Source organism: Cyphomyrmex costatus, unplaced genomic scaffold, assembly GCF_001594065.2.
Source record: "Cyphomyrmex costatus isolate MS0001 unplaced genomic scaffold, Ccosl1.0 scaffold33, whole genome shotgun sequence".
Lineage (NCBI taxonomy): Eukaryota > Metazoa > Arthropoda > Insecta > Hymenoptera > Formicidae > Cyphomyrmex > Cyphomyrmex costatus.
The window spans coordinates 214,530-236,352 of NW_017277450.1; the positions used below are offsets into that span (position 1 = coordinate 214,530).

A 21,823-nucleotide genomic window follows, 5' to 3' on the forward strand; every position below is an offset into this window, starting at 1 on the left:
CAAATGAAATGAACGAACTACTTTGTATTTTAGAAAAAAAATATGTTGTCATAATATTTAGGAAATAAATAACTTTAAAGCTTACGAGTTTTTAAATGTCAATTTTTACATTATTTGTATTCAATCGATCAATTTCATACTTTTTGAAGATTATGTTTTATATATCTATATATGTATATTGATGTAATATAGGTATATTTATGTAAACTTATTTTTATTATACTATCTTGCATACTTTTTTAATCTATAGGCAGATATTAGATTAGTAAGTTTTTATTTTTTAACATCTTTTACTATTTATATCAGACTTTTATTAATCAATCTTTGTAAACGGAAGTAGTAGTAATAATATCAAAGATTGCGATACATTTCTTATTTCCTTTTAATATTATGTTTAAAATAGGTGTAAATAGTATTTTATCACATTGTGATTAACGAGAGCAATCTAATAATAAATTTTCTAATGCAATCTAAAAAAATTGTCAATAGTGTCCTCTGCTCTTTCATCTTCAGTCTTAGCAACTAGACTTTCGAGGTCAGGAGTAGCTGCCTCTGCAGTAATCGGATAAGATGCTGCTTCTTCTTGCCCTTCCTCGTTATCTACATCGCTAGTAGGAAGCTGGCACAACATACAATATATTTAATATCAATCTATGTACTACTCGCTTTGAGAGAAATTTAAGTGAAAAGAAGAGGATATACTTTTTGATTTCCTGAAGATTCAGGTCTTGATTGATCGGCTTCTGCTAAGTCTTCGTTATAACCGGGTTTAGCGTTAGAAGTAGAAAGGACTCCACTCGCACATTCAACTGGAGAAGTTCCCTAAAAATATTAGAAATTATAATTTGGATAAATAATTTCTCGCGTATTGTAATGTTCTCTATATCACTTTGATATTATTATTTACCGTTATTTCCAAATGTTCTATTAATGGTACTTGAGACAAAACCGGAGATGGGGCAGTATCTACATGAGACATCTGAGACATCACAACCATTTTGAGCATAGCTGAATGATCGATCATAGATACATTTTCCAGAGCGAAATCTGCATCTGAATCTTCGTCACTAGATTGATAACTTTCGCTTGGAGTTAAGTCAGGTGCTTCATTCTGAAAAGAATGTTAATTGATAACTATAGAATTCAATATGTGCGGAATGATACATACTGTATATTTGTAAATTATATACTAACCAATGGATTATTTAATGTTTGCTTGTCTTGCAAAGCGCGTAATGATCTTAATAAATGAGATCGCAATCGGTGATCCTCACTAATGGCTTTAATTTCTCTTAAAATAATTATTAAATAATCTGGTCGTCTCTTGTTCACTGCGATTAGTGAACTAATTGCCTCCTTCAACTCTGAACTGTTCAATGTAAAATAAAAAACAAAAATTCATGTAAAAAGTTAATATAAAGATTATATAACAATTGTATTTGATAAAAATCTCGAAGAAGATTTAAACCTTAAATTATTAAAAAGATTATCATCGTTTGTTGCAGATAATCGGAAAGAACTGTGAGCTTCCTCCCAAAGATTATCAACTTGTTGAGACATTTCATTTGTTATGATATTACTGCGGATAGTAGTGTTTTCTCTGTCCTGTTGTTGTAAATTTGACGGTAATTGTAAATTCAATGAATACTGTGTTTCTGCACCGATTAATGGTAGAGTTAAATTATCGGATCCTTGATCTCGATTCCGCTCTTTTCTAAAATCAAAACAGATAAAAAGTTATCACAAAAAGAGTGCTCCCATTGTGTGTTTAATTAACTTTATATTACATACATTAGTGAACTGTTAACGCTGCTTGTATTAGTTGTGTTCGCGGAACATGCTGAATTTGCTATACCCGTTGGAGAATCGGTCATCGTCTTCACATTTCCTGAGAGCAGATTTTGTCGGGAATAACTGAAAATCGAGAAACGTATATGTAATATTAAGACAATTTATAGCATATATATTTTATGCAAAAATTCACAGATCATACCAAAATCAATTATCAATTATTAATCAAAAAATTTCGTTACAAAACTTTAAAACAACGGAAAAGAATTTTATCTGAAACTGTAGTTAAATGGCAAGAAATTTCTGTGTTAAAACTTAAGACATTCATTGTCATGCATTAATATTAGTCATTGAAAAATTTACATCGATGATACCTATCCAATCTCATAAAATCCATTTACATACCTACGTATTACCTACCAATGATTGTTTTCCTTATTTATTTTTGTTCGTATTAACCATCGGATTATGTAATTGAATTTATAACATAGGCTATATACGTGCTTAATACAATCTTAAACAAGGATAATGATAAGTAAGAAGTATAAAACAGAAAATGTTGCAAAGGTAGATTGTGATGTTTATTACGAAATGAAACGTGATACATTAGATTTACAGAAACAATGGAAAATGAATGCAATCAATTTGGTAACTATGAAATATTATGGACAAATATAGAAGTATGCAATAAGTATAGAAAAAATATGGAATAAAAATTAGAAATTTTTTATTAATATCATTAAAAGTTACAAATTATGATGATGAAAAATATTATTAAAATATAAAAATTTCATTAATATTCCATATTTATCTGCCATCCTTTATTACAATAATCATGTTGAAAATCAGATTTAATACTAAATACATTTTTAGAAAAACAAACACCTCTATACTCAAATAAAATTATGAAAGAATAAATGTATACAATGAAATGTCTGTCTTTTTCACAAGTCTACCGTTTTTTACAATGCGCAAATAAATAAAATCAATTCGTAAATCAAAACTAACGAGACACATATTTGTCAAGTTATGAGTCAATCTTTTTACCTTCGAAAATTATCCCAGTAATTGTTGGCTCGATTACCAGGAGGTACTTGATTGTTCAATTGTTGCTGTTGTTGTTGCTGCAAGTTAGAGCTAACTACTGGAGTATGCGATAACGTTGCTGAGGAATTAGGTAGTGACACGAGATTCGGTAAGGATGAACTGGGAGGTAAGGTTGCATCCAACGTGTCACCGAGATTGTGGACGCTACGGCTCAAATTAGAGTGTTCCTCCTGATTTTCAGCATTGTTGATACGCTGCGGAGCCTGATTTTGTGATCGTAATTGCAGTTCAGCAATGGCAGCGCGCATAGATTGTAATTCACGTTGCTGTGACCACAGAAGTTGACAGCACTGTTGCATTGTTGTCCCCATCATTTGCAATTGATGGGCTTGCGAACCCAATAATAATTGTCGATAATACTCAACCGTAGCTACAATGAAAGAAACATGTCAATATTTTTCTTTTTCTTTTCAATTTTAAAAATATTTTTAAGGTGATACTTTACCAGTTTGTCCTTGATTAATAGACGGAGGTGGTATAGGATAGGTCCATAAATTTCCAACAACTCCACCATTCTCGATAGCAGCGGGTGGACCAATATCCAATAAATTTTCTGACGTAGATACTCCGTCTACACTTTGCTCGTTAGAACCTCCTGCACCTATTAAAAATATACATAATAACTGTTTGATCTTCTCTCATAATATATAATAATAATATTTACCTGCAGAGACAGATGGCCAGATATTTGCAGGTGTACTAGTATGACTAGCTTGAGAACCAGAGCTCCTTTGACTGTTTTGATCTAACGCTTGGACATCCCGATTAGTATTGGAAGGCTGTGATGGTTCCTATTTATTTGAAAGAAATATATAATTGCATATTTTCATTACAGAAAAGTTATAAAAAATATATAAACCTAAGTATAAAAAATATATAAACCTTTCTAATAAGATCTTCAAGTTGATGTTTTTTCGCTTGCTTAGCCTGAATCTCTGTACTAGCATTAAAGCTTTGCTTCTTTTCGTTTGCACTTAGAGGTATAAGTGCTGGAGGTGGGCGAGAGAACGGGCAGTTCGAAGAAGCAATGTGAGCAGTCGTAGGTAATGGTTGTTTCAAGCGTTGCAATTTGGCTCGTGTATTTTGTAACAAGATTGATTGTTCCTTAAGCTCTGATGTCAGCGTCTAAAAAATAGACAAAGAGTGTCCTCTTAGTGTACATCATGTTAAAATATTATAAGATTGTCGACATTACCTGTATGTCTGAGATGTTAGACTCGTAACTTCGAATTTTTGTATGATTGACGTCATTGCTTCGATTTTCAAATGAAGCGTTTGCCATATCCTCGGTAATCCCATCCGTTGCACTTTCATCGTGCACGTCGATATCTTGCTCGGGTTCGGAAGAAAAGTCAATAGAATCGCGAATTTTCGTACCGTCCTCCATTAAAGCCTTTATATGTGCAAGTTGTGCTTTCATCGCCTCCAATTCCATGGTTTTATCCTTCATCGTGTTTCTCGAACCTTCCGAGCTCTGTAATAAATACACAATAAATGCGATAAAAACGTGCGATAAATAAAGCATACAGAAATCATAAGAAATCTCACAAATGTAGAAGCGTTGAGTAAAGTCACGAGCAGCAATAAAATCAGAAAAGTTCAGTAATGATAAAATGTTTTTTAAAATATCCACTGTTGTATCGCGCAGACTTGTTATAATATACTAAATTGAAAGTTATTCGAGCGATAAACATCAATATACCTTTTTTTTTTTAAAGTGTAAACACTATAAAGGACAAAATATATGGATATGATATTATACATATACAAAATATTGTCATAGAATAAATTTCATATTTCAATTTGTGTGAGTATTTGTAAAGTATGTATTTTGTGAATACGTATCGTGTAAAAAAAAATTAAAACTAACACAACTGCCTCTATCAGATGTCTCTATGGCTTGTAATTCCGCTACAAGATGATCCATTTGTTTCTTCTTTGTCTGTAGTTGTGCCAGTTTGCCTCTCAATGCCGCAGTTTCTGATTCAAGTTGCTCGACATTAGCAGGACTCGACAAGGACGCACGGTTGTCTTCCCAGGTAGAGGAATTAGACGTGCTTTGATTCTCTTGTTGCAAAAGCACTTGTTGCGCTTGACGTGCCTTGTTCAATCTTTCTCTAACGCACATCTGCATATCTGCTAAGTTGGCTTGCTGCTCTTGCAACTGCGCCAGTTTGTTCTGATATTCTTCCATATTTCTTCGTAATTGCATCTCTCTGCTAGCATCTCCGCATTCATCTATGTCTTCCCTTTCGCCATTCTGTGTGCGTGTATATAAAATAAGATATTTAGTTTCACAAAATCAATTTATGTTTCGATAAAATATTAAAGGTTAATAACCTCGTCAGAGATTCCATTATTATGATACTGCTCTAATAATTTGGAGAGTTTTGTCTCACTATCGTGAAGATCCTCCACCATTCTACTTAATTTCTCGCTCTGAGCTTGTGCTCGCTACAAGATATAATTATAATATGGAAAAATAGTTTAAACACAATTTTCTATATAAAAGATTCACAATACTATTGTGTATAAGTGATACTCACGGGATCAGAGGATTGACTAAGAGAGTCTATCATTGTTGCAGTGACTCTGATGTAATCTCTAATCTGATTTAAGCGACTTTCTACTTGGCTTCTCTCGGGCTTTAAAATAAAACATTATAAATTAAAAAAAAATTATATAGTTATAATCAAATTAAAGTTATTGTGAAACCACAATAAAATTTAAAATAGAAATATTCAGATGCAGTGAATATAACAGTACCATCTTATTCACATTGGAAGGCTTTGTTCCCTGTAATTGTGATGGTGATTGAGTTCTGGGATCAGTAAATGGTATCATTTTTAGCCAAGGTGTGCAGTCTTCTGTAGTGTAATTACACTGTCTCGCTGAATTATGAGATACTACAAAATGACATGTAAAATTACAAATTATGCTTATGATAAAGGAGGAAGAATTAAGTATTAATATATATTTACTAAAGTCAGGTAAATCTTGGTACGTTGTAAAATATGAAGAAGGCAGTTGAGAGGAGGCCGATCTCGTGTTGCTGTTCTTTGCTTCTCTCGATACTCTTGATTCACGATCGTACTCACTTGCTACTTGCCAATCTAGTTGAAACTAATATAAAAATCTTTTTCAGATAATGTTAAGCTATTGCGAATGTGAAAGAATGGAAATAAGCTTGTGTTGGGAGAAAACTTGCAGCTCTACTGCGGATTCACCTCCGTGAATATGTATTCTTAGAGTAAGAAACACCCCACTATTCTACAGCCTATTAATAGAACGAATTCGACACTGCTCAAAGCAGCTTAATAGTATATATCCGTCGGAGTAAGCTTGGGGCGTCTTCTCCCACTAAATATCAACTTGGAATACAATTTATTTATAAAATCACTCCCTCTTTTTTAATCTCTTTGAACCGTTTTCTCATCGTTCTCTTTTCCTCTTCAGCAACTAAATATTTTTAGCACGAGTAATAAAAACTGTACAAAATAAAGCTCAAATGACCAACGTGTTTAATAGCATTTCCTTTCTTTGATCAGTAAAAATAATATAAAAATACATGTATAATACAATATATCTTGTCATTTTTTGTTCAGTATGGATTACATATGTGGAGTTCTCTTTTAATCCACTTAAAAGTAAGAAAAGCAAAGCAAAGTCCTATGGAGAGCGAGGTTCCCGGTGGATTTACCAAGTTGTTAAAATGCTGCGGGTGACCGTGATAAGCTGAACGATTCTGCTGATTAGCGGCGGACCGCTCCCGGTTCCTGTCGCTCCTCCGATTACTCTTCGGTAGGGTGCCCGTATTGCGAGGGCCTCCGCCCCCGCCCCCTCCGTTGACACCAGGCGACATCGCCGTTTGCCTCGTACAAATCGAGCTGTCTCGAGAGCGCGAGGTTATTGACTACACCGTTTAACCTCACCGCACAGCTAGGTGAAACCTGGTGAAACCGAGAACGGACGCGAGACACTCGCGTGATGAGTGGAAGACACGAGCGAGAATTCGCGATGGAGAGGACCACAGGAAGATCGGAAATGTAGTGAGGACGTGATTCTCCACTTCGATGACGTGAAATATCGCGTCCGGTTGGTCTTACGTCAAAATACTTGGCAGGCGGTGCCGAAAGAATCGGGAATGCTATAAATAGAACGCGCGTACATCGATGTGACTCGCCACGATGATCGCGATATCGACGCATCGGTCGTATCCCCGACAACGATCGGTTCCAGTACGTTTTCCCTAATGCCTAATGCGCCAATACTGCGGCCATTTTTAAATGTCCCTCGACGCTGTTTGTAGGGGATGACTTCGATCAAACTTCGATCAAATTAATTGGCAATTTACTCGTCAAATAATACCTGTATCGCTTCCTTAATGTAGATATATAATTAATTTTTTTTAATTTTTTTAGATAAGCATTTTGTAAATAATTTAGGAGTTTGATATCTTTTTTGTTTGTCTTTCCGCACGAAAATATATGATCTCATTATTAAAAGGGTTAAAACGTTTGCAAGTTTTATGTTGTATATATATCAATTATGTTTTATATTTATATTATTATATTTAGATTTATGATATGTCATATCAATATATAACAAACAAATAGTATTAAAAATAGTAGCACAATATAAGTATATATGTGCATATATGATACAGCGTTAAAAATAAAATAATACAAATAACACATACATTGTCATATATTGTGTAATAGTACACAATAGTATGTATAGCATTATTTTTGTCATTCAACTCAGCTCACTAGATTCTTCTTGTACATTTTATATATATGATTTTTAATTTTTTATTGTAAACATATACGACAAAATTAAATCGGAAACAATAATGCATTATTGTTATTATGAAACGTTTTGCTTTAGGCAATTCTGTCGATTAAATTATGCTTGTTTCTAAAATGATGTAGTTTAATTTTAATCTCAGTTCAAGACGAGTATAACACTCAATCTTTATCTTTTTCTAGTTTTAAGAAGAATTAAAGAAAAGATGGAGAGTAAATTGCGATTAAATTAAACGGAGTCTAATTAATCGCGTCCCTACATATTTAATTGTCCATTTTTCTATCAATAATGTAAATCAAGGCCGTTTTCCTTAGAAGGTTTTCAATACAAGTGTTTGCATGTTGTTCTATATCTTTATATTCATTCAATACCAAGAGAAGAAGTACAAATAACGTTTATATCGATTGTTTTCTAAAAGAAAAACGATTATAAAACTAATATAATCTTGGTTTAATTATTACTCTTTATTTTTTTCTAAGAACTAAAAAGAAATAGATTAAATCGAATAAATTAATATTAATTAATATAAAATATATTTATTTACTTCAACATGTTCAAATCAAAATTAATGTACATTGATGGAAATAAATATATTATAGTGTGTCATGAAATGCGAAGGAATTTCGCAATCAGTATAAATCATCGCTGATGCAAAGTATATATAGGCTACACATACCATTTATAATATTTATGACTAATTAAAAACGTTAAAGAATCTTTTATAATAATAAGAAATAAAAGAAAAGAGAACAATCTAAAAACTTTCATACATGTTAATGTGCGAGTTTCTCCAGCCTTGTCTAAAATTAGCACATACATATATAATTTCCGGAACTTTGTAGATACCCGCGGAGATGTCGATCGTTTTATGTTTCTAGTTGTAAGAACAAGTGGATTTTATTTCGATTTAAGTTGAATGATATTATACTATAAAGTAAATTAATAATATAATTTAATAATATACATGACAAATTATATTATAAAATTATGCAAAATTCCCACAAGATGCTGTATAAAATTTCTAAGAACTTGAAGAACCTCATCCGCTGCTGCTAAAGAAAATCATTGAACTTATCATTTGTCGATCTTGGCTACAGCCTATCTAGCTGGAGCTGATCCGAAATAGAGCTACAAATCACAGACAGTATCCAGACACACACACACAAACATGTATGGGTTCTTTTTTTATAAAAAATAAAACGTAGATAAGCCTGAATTATTCTTACACGACTATATTACGATGGTTCGACGATCGATAGCTGCTGCTACCTGGCGCACGCAAAGAGGACCCCGGCTCCTCCGATATCGCCGACCACATCGGGCGGCGCGGCGCAAGCGAGGAGACGACGATATGCGTTTCCCGCCTATGGTAGCCACGAGGAGTTAATAATAAATGGACGCGTCCCTCGCGGTGCTTTATAGACGTCTTTACGGCGTGGTATCTAGTCCACGTCGGGCCATCATCAACGCCTACGACGAGCGGCGCGCGGCCGTGCCTCGTGAGCGGCGCTCGCTCGTAACTCGCGCGACTCTCGCGTGTCCGGAAACAGTTCGCTCGCGGATCGCGACTTGGATAATCGCTTGGGAGAGTCGCATCGCGTCCCGCGGGCGAAATTCGAGAGAAAAGAAAATACAAAAATCCACGAGGAAGGTCTTCCCGTTCTCGTTCATCCCTCTATCTTTTTCTTCGTCCCCCCCCCCCTCCTCTCCCCCCATCATCGTCATCCTCAATTCCATCTCTCACCTGTCAATCGGACGCGTGTTCCCCCCATGTGGCCGCGAGGCAGCGGCCCGCGCGTTCGCGTTCGCGCTCGCGTGCGGCGTGCGTGCGAGTATCGTACGTGGCTGCGTGCGTGACGACGACGGCAACGGACGGGCCACGCTTCCTTGGTGTACGCGCGGATTTATCTTTCGACAAGCGGTGAAATGCCGACAAGCTGGCGGCACGCGTGCGACGGCATAAGCAAATGCGGACACGCGACCACGCATCACGGGTGAGTGTGTCTTTCTCTTTCTCTCTCGCTCTCGTTCTCCCTCTGTCTCCTTCCTTCTCACCTTCTCTGTCTGCTTTCCCCATAACGTGTTCGCACACTGCGACAGGGTTTGAGGTTAGAACGCGAGAGGTGGGAGATGTCAAGCGCAGGACGAAGGACGGCCCATGTAGGGATAGCTGAAGAAAGGTGGCTCCGACTAAACTCCGATTAACTTGATTGATGATTGTTTATGTCCATTTCTACCAATGTGACAAACTTTAATTTAACTTATTTTATATCTTCTACTTCTAAGAATTAGATGAAGATAAAAGATAAACTTAAATCGAGATTAAATTAAGTTAATCTACATTGCTAAAAATAGGCCTAACTTGTCTCACAAACAATGTCTGTATATTATTTTATCAATCTGAATGGAATTGTCAATTTTTTATCGCCTGATATACCTATAAGTGGAACAAAGGATTAGATCAAGGACGATGATTTATATGAAAATTTTATAAGCAAACGATTGAACTTGCTGGTCGAATTAATTCTCGATTAAGTTAATCACAGTTTGATCGAAGTCGCCCTAAATTATAGCGACAGGTCTAAAGCCGTCATGGCCTTGACGCGAATGAGGCGATTTCCTTTCCCTTTGCGAAGCAACGAGCACGTTTCCTAAGGCCTGTATCAGAAATTGCATTGGAATTAAGTTGAGAATTGTGAATTGAAGATTAGAATTCAGTCACAATTAGAGAAACGGATTAAGATTGGAATTATTTAATTCGTCAAACTGCAATTTAAAAACAAATATTTATAATAAAATCATTTAATTATTCTAATTTACAATCCTCAATCTGTAATGTCTAATCCGACACGAGCTTAAGTACAACTTTTAAATCGTAAACTCTTATAAATTACGGTTTATTTGTATAACTGTTATTTTCCGGATATTGTCGTCCTGGTGATCTGGGTCCCGTTATGGAATCATGTTGACTCTTTTTTGCCGCAGAGAGAGGAACATGCGCCCATAAATAAATACGAACTTTACTAAATATTTATTTGTTATCCTTGACATTTTCCCTACGCTCCAAGACGGCTTGTGAGTGTCCGAAAGCATCAGAATAGATCTCGTATTTTGGCACGATACGGAGAGCGATCCTTCGCAGCAAGAAACGCATTTCTTTGCTTCCTTTCTCGCGACATTAAGGCGCGTCAACTGATTGTACGCTGCTGTTGTATGCTGGTGTTGTCTCTTGATTACCGCGCGCGTCACTGGCAGGTGAAAGTCAAGTGAAAGGTTTTCAGTCGACTCATTCTAGAATTCTAATAATAAGAAATTGAAAAGAATTTTCCGGGAACTCTTGTTTAAAACTTTTGTCTTTTTCTGATTTTAAAAATTGTAAAAAATGAAGAATAAATTAAATTAAGATTGAAATTAATCTATATTGATAAAGATGGACATTAGGACAACTTCAATCGAATGCCGGTTAATATTAATTCAGAAATGAAATGCACACGCAGTGCGTGGGAGAGTATAATTTAATAATTAGCTCTTTTATAATTAGTTTAGCAAAATATTTAGTAATTCTCGATGATGACATTCTTATGTTTATTTCTCTATTAATGTAACTTAATTTTAACGTTTTAATCTTAACTTAAACTTTTTATGTTTTTCTTATTTTAAAAGTTAGAAAAAATAGAGTAAATTTCCAAGTTTATTTCTATCAATATAGATTAATTTTTATCTCAATTTATTTTTGACCTCTTTCTGGTTTTAAAAACTAGAAAAAATGAAATGTGAATTAAACCGAGATCAAATCTATTTGATAGGAATGTGAACATTATAGAACGAATCAAACTTTGATTAATTTAGTCGGTAATTAATTCAATCGACAGAACGCTTAGCGTTATAATTTCTAACAGTATACTTCAAAATAGCAAGAATTAATAGTTCTAACATATTGATTAAAACACTATGGTGGAAACTTGAAAATAAATTAACTGGAGTTTGGTCAAAGTTCTTGATCTCTAATTCTTCTTGATTATTGCTCGTGAACGACGAAAATAACCGACGCTTCCTTGCGTGACTGCATGCATTTACAGTTACTTAGTTTCGCGATGACAATTGAATTGTCTCGGACGATAAATTTCATACGGACGCGTTCAGCATTGACGCGCGAATAAGAGCATACCGAAGGGAAGAGATACTCTGTCGCGGCGTGTCCTGCCGGTGATTTTACATTCGACGAAACGTATTTGTGGAATTTCCAAAGCGCAAGCGGCAACTGGCTACTTGTTGCATAATGCATCGATTTCCCTGACCTGGCCGGGCGGCATCGATGTGGCGTCTTTGTGTAGCTCGTGGCGCACCGACACAGCACAAGCGTTCTTTTTGATGCGATATCGATGTTATTTACTCCGAGTGTGAGTATCGATCCTAACTTCCGTCGAAATCGGGCATCCAAAGCCAACACCGATTTGCGTGGACACGCGAGAAGTTAAATTTCCGCGGCACAAAATTGTCACAATGTTTCGCAAATGTCTCGCTATTATTACGAGAGACATCTCAAATTTGCTGCCTTTGTGAAATAGGCGTCTTTGCTCGCTGTGAATCAGATTTATGTTTGAAGAAAGGCAAGCGACAGTTTTGCTCATGCAAACAGTCCCGTACTGTGAGAAATGTATTCGATATGATACAACATTATATTTGATATAACACAATATAATATAGTTGATTATAACATAATACGATATAGTATAATATAATTATATGGTAAAATAATTACGATTAAGAGAGTTCCATTTTTATAATTATTACTGATATAATGCTAATAATAATAATTACATTTATGGTTCTATATACAAAAAATATATATAATAAAGCTCCTGTAACTATATATTTACTTTATCATGTCATTATAATCACAATTGTCACAGATATTTACCATCTGACAAATAGATACTTTTCTCTCAATGCGTTTTTTTCTCAACATGGCATCCAGATATTTTTCCGCAGTGACATAATGAACGTACAAGCATAAACGACGTGTTTATCGATGGACTCGCGACATCGTTTCTTCCATTCAGAAAGCCTGAACCCGCGGCCTTACGGTAGTAACTATACTCCGAATGATCGATAATATAACAGCCCGCTGTGTGTTAAATCCAGAACGCGACTTATGCCATACACTGCCTCATGCGTGGAATTAATTTCCGTGGAAAGGATTGTACGGATTGTTTCTTTATCAGAACCGAGATAATCTCTGATTGGCACCATGACATGTAAAAAAATGAATCAGACGGTATCTTATGTTTCGAGATAATCACCGAGCGTTTCGTTTATGGTCCATCGATCTATCCCAGACGAGAGAGATTAACATCACATTATTCTTTCGCGCCGCTATCTCGAGATCTTTCTTGTTTTCCTGTTATTTGTAACTCTAATACTGTCACGTGAGATTAGAAACTTAATTAATGCTTTCAGAAATCGCCCGGTGTCACGTTTTTTGTCTGAAGTAGCTCGAGAACTTTCAACGCTTTTATTCGGTCGCATTCCTGTTAAATATTTGGTAAATTAATTTGTCTATACTAGAGACTTTCTAATCTACGAAAGAAAAGAGCATGTATTAACTGTTTTTTTTTCTTTTTCAATCTGTTCTATCTTTTTTTTTATCTATTTCTCTCTCTCTCTCTCTCTCTCTCTCTCTCTCTCTCTGTCAGGAATTGTTAAAATATGATGGATCAATTAAAAGTAACTTTCTCATTTGCAGACTTTTATTAGAGGATCTCTAGTCCATAGTTATTTATATATACATATGTATACCACGTTGATATTTTTTGATTTACGAGGTAAAAGATGACACGGATGATATAGTGCAACACAGTGAACCATTACATCTTTGTTGTTTGCCGATGTTAAACAAAAATGATACGATCACTTTGTCACACTGTGTCTCTTGTTGGAAAGCATATATTTTGCTCTGTATTTCCTCTATCTCATATCTTGATTTGGCTGAATGTTATCTTGATTATGCGTAGGTGTACAATCCGATCTTGTACATGATCCCACAGAGCAGAAGTTCTCTCTATTCTAATTAAAATGTCCTATATATACGCTCGTAGCAATTAGCTGACTGCTAGGCTATTGAATTAATTAGCGTTTCCTCTTTATTATCCTATCTACGAGGTATTTTTAATATCAAGATCTCGTGTGCGACAAGGGTGGAACCTCTTCTCGTTGCATGAGTCAAATGTTAACCAAGCTTTTCATTCTCTACGTTCCAATTTTGTCAGGTTATTTTTACGAAGAATGGGAGCGGCCAATATAATATGTTCTACGAACTTATTACGCTGATGTCACTGTTGTCTCTGTATATGATTTCTCCCTTGTGACAAATTCAGGTGGGAAAAGTGATTGAAGGATTTGATTAAAGGGAAATAAATGTGTCTATACGCGAGAGAATTAATTTCTCATGGAGAGTGAAGAGCATAAAAAAAATCTAAATAATAATACTTTTATTATACTTTCTGTACTTATTTGATTTATCTATAAGTATAGTGGTCTAATTTTATTGATTATTGAGAATTTAATTTTGGTAGAGAACAGTGCGTTGAATATTCCCCGACTAACGTAATTTAAAGTTATAATTATTCTCAATTATTTTCTTGATCGAACATATATATGTCGCGAGTAACAAGTGGCATCCGGCACGATTTACGATTTAAATCCTATTTTCCTCGCGGATGGGTTATTCAATGTTTACAGAATTAAATCCGGCTTTATTCACGACGGCGTGTCGCTCGGCAGCCAGCCTGCCTCACGTGTACAATCGTTCAACCCTGTTCTCGGGTAATCCCTATTTGTTTAAGTTGGCAATTGAAATACTTTGCGAGCGCCAACTTCAGAAGTATACGCTTTACTGCGGGGCTCTCCGCGATAAGCGCGATTAAAGTGTACTTTGATTAAAGTTAACTTGACCAAGTGCATTTGCTGTTAAAAAACGGGAGAATACGAGTCTAAAAAAAAGTCAATTTCTCGCGAAAAGCCTGTGAAGGTCTAGAATCACGAGCACGCGATTTCGAAATAAATTAACTGAACAGATATAAGTAAATGAAATTCGTAGCGCTCTGATTGTATAGGTATACATATAATTACCTTATTATTTTCATACGATCGAACGACTGAATAGCTCCTAATGATCGACTGCATTAATGAAAAAAACATTCAACACATTGCTTTCCATCGAAATTTAACGTAATAAATTTTGCAAATAAAATTTAAAGCAAATTAATATGATTATGATATAAGTATAAAAAAATATACTCCCATTAATTAAAAGTTCTAATATCTTACGAAAAATAAATTAAAATATAGTTTTAAAAATAATATTTATCAGAAATTGACTGTAGAACTGAATCACACACACACACATTTCTGATAATCAATTGATATTTATTTAATTGCTTTGGGCTTGGCTCTATCAATGTAAGATTAAAGCTAATTTTACATTGATAGTATCAACTTACGTTGATAGTTTAATTTACTCTTTATCTTCTTCTAATTCTAAGAATTATAAAAAAGTAAACAGGAAATTAAATCGAAATTAAATTAATCTTCTAAACCAAAATGAATTCGAATAAAAGAAAATGTAAAACAAAAATTATTTTGATAATAACGCATCATTTCGCCCACGTATATTAAAATAAAAACAGTAGGAGAAGGCTCGACAATAATAAATAAATATTAAATAATGTGATTTAACGGGCAACGAGCCGAAATAAAAATATTACAATTAAAAAGAGAGAAAATAAGGAAAATATATTTAAATTATAAGCAACAAACGTTTCGACACCGATCGGATCATTCTCAATATATACACACACGCGGTTTTCCGCACACTCTTCCATGAATAACACAGCTGCTAATCGTCGAGTCGGACGTATCCTGCCTAAGGAACACACCAAGTCAAGAGAAAGTCAAAATGACTTTATTGTCATGGAAATCAAAATGATGCTTTTTTTTTTGTTACAAAGGGTATGGTCAACGTGTGATGCTACAAATGCTTTAAAGCGTCTTTTGATTGGTCAATTTATAAAATTTATTCTTCTGGTTGGTCCATCAAACGTTTTAAAGCGTTCGTAGCGAGACTGTAACCACAGTTGAAGTCAGACTGTTTATTGACGTTAAGAATCAAAATAAAGTTATTTTGACTTTTTGTCTGTTCCTTGGGTGATGCCAACAATAGCTTTTTATTAGCGGAGATATAAACGACCAGAGATGTAAACCAGCGAGACAGGAAGACGATTGTGCGAACTTTGTGTGGTTTTACGGGGTGCGGCCGGCGCCACGGATACTTGACCCAAATGTACGATAAAAGCCTCCTCCCCGGCGAAACGCTACGTGGAATGTTGAAAAGCCGCCCGGCGTGCACGCACGAATTTCGCCCGTGACGAACGACGTGCCGCAAGTTGGTGTCACGCGAACCTCGAAGCCGTTGGATTTAGATTCGCGCGGACCGGCTCGGGAATAACGCACGGTGGTAGTAAAGACGTGTTGCACGACGTGACGGCAGCGGTGGCGGCTTACATAATCGTCGACGGCACAAGTTTCGTAAGTGTTTCGGCTGCGTTTGTCACCGCGTGCATAAACCTGCTTTAATTGAGCCCCAAAACAAAGTCCCCACTTTACGTGCTCGTCTTCACTTTCCTCATCCTCGCCTGGCACCGCTTATCCACGAAACAAATTGTGCGTGCAGTCTTTGCTGTGAAAAGAGAATTTGTTTCAACACGGAAAGATTCATTTTGCTGGATATAGGTAGATCTGAAACTTTTGCTGGATCTTCAAAATAACTTTTTGGAAATTCAAACTGGTCGTAAATTTTTTTGCAGCATTGCTCATATCATTTTTTCCAACATTAATTATTTTGATGATCCAACAATATTATTTTCAGATCTGCATCCAGCCAAAGTTTTAATCTTTCAGCAAAATTGTTTTTTCCATGAAGTTTTTTAATTTCAAGAAATGTATGCGTTTATTCTCTTTGTGCAGGATTTGAACGATATTTTTTATATAATGATTTTATATAAATCTGCATATGTATAATGTAAATTGAAAGAATTTAATATATTATCACGATGCAAGATATTAACCCTTCGGTGCTTTTGTCCTCTATACTTTTGTCAGATCATATTATAGATGTTGTGAAAAATATATCACATAAAAAAGAACATATTATATAACAAAATTTTTTTAATTGAAATATCGAACATTAAAGAATATAATGGCAATAAGTAAATGTACGTATCTTTGTTAATAACAGTGTTATAGCATATAAAGAAAGTCAGATGTGCCATAATGAGAGTGACACCGACGGTTTATACTCATGTTTATTGTTCTTTTGTGATAATAAACATTACTGTTAGATAGCGATCGTAAATTCGTGGCGGAATTGTCTATATCCGAGTAACGATCATACTTGTCCTGGAGAAGCGACTCTTTGCGCTGAACTAATTTCGCCCTACCAGCCCCTTTGATAATGGCAAAGGTCGTGCGGTTTCATTTCGAGGAAGGGTGTGGCGTTACGTGCTGGCTATCGATGGATTCGAGTCATTATCATTCGCAAACATATACACGTGCTCGGTACACACCTTTCCGTAATCAATGCTCGTAAACGTTAAAGTTGACAGCCGCGCCTTCATATCATCATCCTGTTTGAGAGAAGATTCTACTCGATCCTATATAGCCGAAGAATTCGCTTATAAATAGAATTTCATGTGAATTATCGTTGGAACTACACACTTTATAAAAGAAAAATATTTGATACACTGAAAAAAAAATAGAAATTGTAAAAATACTTCTTTGAATAGTTCTAAATAAATATTCTAAATGTAAACACAAATATTTATTTGAAATTACAAGAACCATTAATTTGATTTAGTTTTAGTGTAATTTTTGTTATAATATTAGTAATAGTAATTATATTTATAATTGTGTACTAAAAAAAATTAATAAAACTGTAACTTATATTGTATAAAGCTTCATAATTATTTTATTATGCAATTATAGTCACAAAAACACTGAGAAAAATTTCTTAAAAATGAACGAATCAGAAGATCGTATCAATCAGAATTCTAATTATCTTAACTAGACCCGGATTTTCATTATTAACTTATGATTAGGCTTAATTTGATGTTTTATCCAATGGGCTTCATCTATGATGATGTCAAGGATGAAGCCCCATTGGGTGAAACATCAGGTTAAGCTTAACCATAAGTTAATCAGATAATGAAAAACCGGTCCCTAGAATTATAATAGATTTATAACCAAAAAATTCTGATTTGTCTATTTTCAACTAGAGAATTTCTCAATTAATAACTCTTTTTCCAGTATATCAAACACTTTTCTTAGTATAAAATACAATTTGCGCGACATATCATGAAGGTAAACAGCAATACGCTCAATAATATGCGACGGGAGTATCACTCGTTGAATTGTTGCATTATGCTGAAAGAAAAAAAAAATCGTGTAGTATCCTGGGGACTATTACGTAGCATTTATTGTATCACTTGCAATTGGCGTTGTACCGGAAACACGGGAGTAGTAATTTGTGATCGCGCTTGCCAGATAGCTTGCGGTGAAGATAATTACGCTGTCGCGTTATTTTGCGCATCAACGAAGACGATATATGAAAAGTCACTACTCCAGGGAGTTGACATTTCCAATCACGACATTCGTCGCGGAGCGTAACGCTCTTTTCGAAAGGAAAAGGACAATGGTTTTAATGATCACTTGCTTCTCAAGGAAGGGCATTCTTTTATAATGCAGCCGAGAGAGGTGAAATGACGCACGGACCTGCGCTTCGTTGCCTCATTATCAACTCGATAAAATTCAATTATTCAATGTCTCTTTACTGCTGACAATTCTGGCGATCTATGATGGCCTTGCCGCGGAGAAGCATCGTCGATACTATCGACCATTTTGCACTCCATCATCGCGCTCTTCCTCGCGGTATCGTGTTTGCGTTATTAATGAAGTCGCGTCTCTATGGGAATTATTGCGGGTCCTTGGGAAGCAACACGTGTATCTAATTTTCCATTTGTTACAGTATTATATTTTAATCTAATGCGCGCGCACGACAAAAATAAGTAGACGTAGACGATAATTTTCTATTTCAGAATTATGCTATTTGAAAGAATGGTCGCTTGAGGTTTAATGAGATAACAAATTGAAACTATATTTACAGTACTTTATAATGATAGGTACGTATAAAGATGGGAAGATTTATTTACGAGACATAATAGATTGAGCGTTTGTTTTATATATTAAAAATTGTAAATAATAAAATGTACGACAAGAATAAGTAGATGTAAATAATAATTTTCGATTTTAGAATTATATACCATTTGAAAGAATGGTCATTTGAGATTTAACGAGATAATAAATCGAGGCTATATTTAGGTGTGATGTATGTACACATACATGATGTAATAGTTTGTAAGATTTATTTATGAAATAATATCTTGAGTGTTTGTTTGATTTATTAAAGAATTATGAATATGAAAGATGCACAAAAGATTAATAAAATTGTACGATTCGACAATCAATGAAATTTCAAACTTATCAGATGGACACATCACAATCGATGCTTCTATCAGATGGGTGTTACTAAATCAAATATTGTCACTAAAGTTTAATCGCGTAATAGAAATAATTAAGAACTCCGTGGTTTGACTCCGGAAATCGATGACTTGGAAATCAATTCTTTGAAATTCGTTATTAACATTGTACAATTATCGTTCTGTTTTGTTTTACAGAATATTTTAGGATTACGCATTTTTTCCTTTTTAAGCAAATTTCTTTTCTTTAAAAAACTTAATACAAGCAGAAAATTAAATTTTAAAATTAAACTTTTTTTAGGCAAAAATAAAAAATAAAAAACTTTTCCTAAGTAGTAATTAAAGTATATGAATAGAAATAGAAAATTGATTACTTTAACTCTTGTGTTTGGAGAAGATACTATTGTTTCCTTATTTTAAAAGTGACAATTAAAAAACGTAACTTTCTAGTTATTACTATGAGCTAAGTAAAGATTATCAATTATTAAAAATTAAAAGTAAACTAATTTGTCAGTCTGTTAATCACTTGTGTCATTCTAAGGTTATCAGAAAGATTATCATATCTATCAAGAGTGACATATTTTAAATTGTGTCGTTTTTGTTGTAAATAAAAAGGAAAGTTTTCTACAAAGAACATTTATAGAATGAACAGTGATCGAATTTTGAAGAAAAAATTATTTTATTTTAAATTTATTTTAACTGATTAAGGGTTGGTTATATAGGAAGGGTTCTATCTTTGAATAAACTATGAGAGAGAGAGGTAATTTACCTATAAGTATGTAAACAAAAGACTAAACGAGTAAAAGCATAAAAGAGTAAGAGGATAAAACAGAGTAGAAGTTTATCGAAAGATGGAACAATCTATTCTAACGTAATTATAAACTGTTGAAAATATTTTAGGTTATATCATTTTTAATGAATTACTTCGAATTTGTTATAATTTTGTAAAATATTGAAATCGTCACAATTTAAAGTGAAACAAAAATGACAAAAATGATATTTGTTTTTAAGAATATATTATATTCTTTTTACTAATATTATTTGATTAGTCAATAATTTTCTGTCAAGTTAGAAAACAATTTTTCCGCCTTTTTTGAAAAATTTTATTTTTTGAATTGTGTGTTACTTTTGATGCAAGGGAACAGTGTTTCTTTTGTAGTACGAAACATAGAAAGTAATTAATTTAATTTTTTTTAAATTATATATTATAAGGGATAGCTTCTTTTCTTTTTTCTTCCACCTAGTTGCGACAAGATGCGATCAGTGAAGAATGGTCTTCCTAATCGAAGGCTTGCTTTATCGAAGACAACTGCGAAAATCGTGACAGTCTTGGTAAAACTACACGAATGGGTGGCCAGGCAAGCGCCATAGAAATCTTGATCTTATCAGGTCGAAGCTTCGTGTCTTGCGTTATCGATCGTTTCGCTCACTCGTATTGGCCGTGCCTAGCGTATCACGTTCGATTTCTACAGTGACTTCTGGACGTCCCTCAGGGATAAAACCGCTCCTAGCTACCGTTGTTACTCCAATATTATTTCTATGATGAAATAATAGTTCGCTGTTTGCAACGTTGTTAACTTAAATGTTGACAACTCTTTTAAAGACTCAGAAATTCGCAAAACACTTTGACTGGGATACGATTTGTGAGTGCAGTTTTACTTGCAGTGTTGATAAGAGTGTTCGGTTTTTAATGAAGTGATAAACAAATGTGCCTTTTTTCGAATTGTGATAGAAACGCGTTTTTTACTCAGCCGTTTGACGATTCTCCGTTAAAAAAATTTTTCTTGTTGAATATTTGTTACAATTGTGTGCGGCTGCAGTTATTGATGCTTGGATTTAAATGAACTTTAATAGACTTTAATGGACTTTAACAGATTATAGTTGACTTCTTTCCGAGTTACATTCCTACTGCAGATAACACTAAATTCTAAAGAAGAGTACAATCAACAACACACATATTTTTCTTCTTTCAACTATTGTTCTTTAAAACTCGAAAAACATTCAGAAACTATTATTGATTTTACGACACGTAGGATAAGTGCTTTAAGCAATAAAAATCAATGTTTATATACAATATTTTTGATAACAACTTTATATAATACTTTATCAAAGAATAAAAAAAGAACTCTGCTTATAAGACATAAGATTTTAACAATCTTTTACACATAAAAGTAGGAAAGTTTGACTACTTCCATGTTTTTACTATTGGACGATAATCTTCGTTGATTCGACACATTTATTCGAACAAGAGTCTTCCATATCTACGAGAGCTTCTACGAGAAAAAAGATAAAGCTCGATTGATCGCGAGTTGTGGGAAATCTATTTTGTATACCTTCTTTATCATTTCCATGATATATAATACCGGAATGATTCGAGTGGCAATTAACAAAATAGCCTACATTTGTATACATATCTTAATGTATACGCACGTGTTGCTGCCAAGGTGTGCGATTTAATAAGACAGATATTGCGTGGTTTACTTAGCTTCGCTCTGGCAAATTTCCCAGGCGATGAATTACTGGCCGAG

General features: G+C 34.3%; 1 protein-coding gene across 1 annotated transcript; it reads right to left on the bottom strand.

Annotated features, from left to right (window-relative positions):
- Positions 1–350: 350 nt before the first annotated feature.
- cmb (combover) lies at positions 351–7,155 on the bottom strand. Its single transcript, XM_018542304.1, has 17 exons — positions 6,599–7,155; positions 5,880–6,021; positions 5,665–5,804; positions 5,445–5,543; positions 5,239–5,352; positions 4,769–5,158; positions 4,094–4,372; positions 3,781–4,023; positions 3,563–3,689; positions 3,344–3,499; positions 2,839–3,268; positions 1,792–1,914; positions 1,469–1,714; positions 1,195–1,369; positions 908–1,111; positions 703–822; positions 351–619 (listed from the first exon to the last, which is right to left on the bottom strand). The coding sequence occupies exons 1-17, from the start codon at positions 6,758–6,760 to the stop codon at positions 461–463; spliced, it is 3,309 nt and encodes a 1,102-aa protein (XP_018397806.1). The 5' UTR covers positions 6,761–7,155; the 3' UTR covers positions 351–460.
- Between the last annotated feature and the right edge of the window lie 14,668 nt (positions 7,156–21,823).

What these genes read in the sequence shown, in the direction of transcription:
- cmb (XM_018542304.1), bottom strand. Translation starts at nt 6,760, where the DNA reads ATGTCGCCTGGTGTCAACGGAGGGGGCGGGGGCGGAGGCCCTCGCAAT. An exon ending in CGCAGCATTTTAACAACTTG is followed by an intron (nt 6,022 to 6,598) that starts GTAAATCCACCG and finishes TTTTTATATTAG; the next exon opens with TTTCAACTAGATTGGCAAGT. An exon ending in TTGAAGATCTTATTAGAAAG is followed by an intron (nt 3,690 to 3,780) that starts GTTTATATATTT and finishes TCAAATAAATAG; the next exon opens with GAACCATCACAGCCTTCCAA.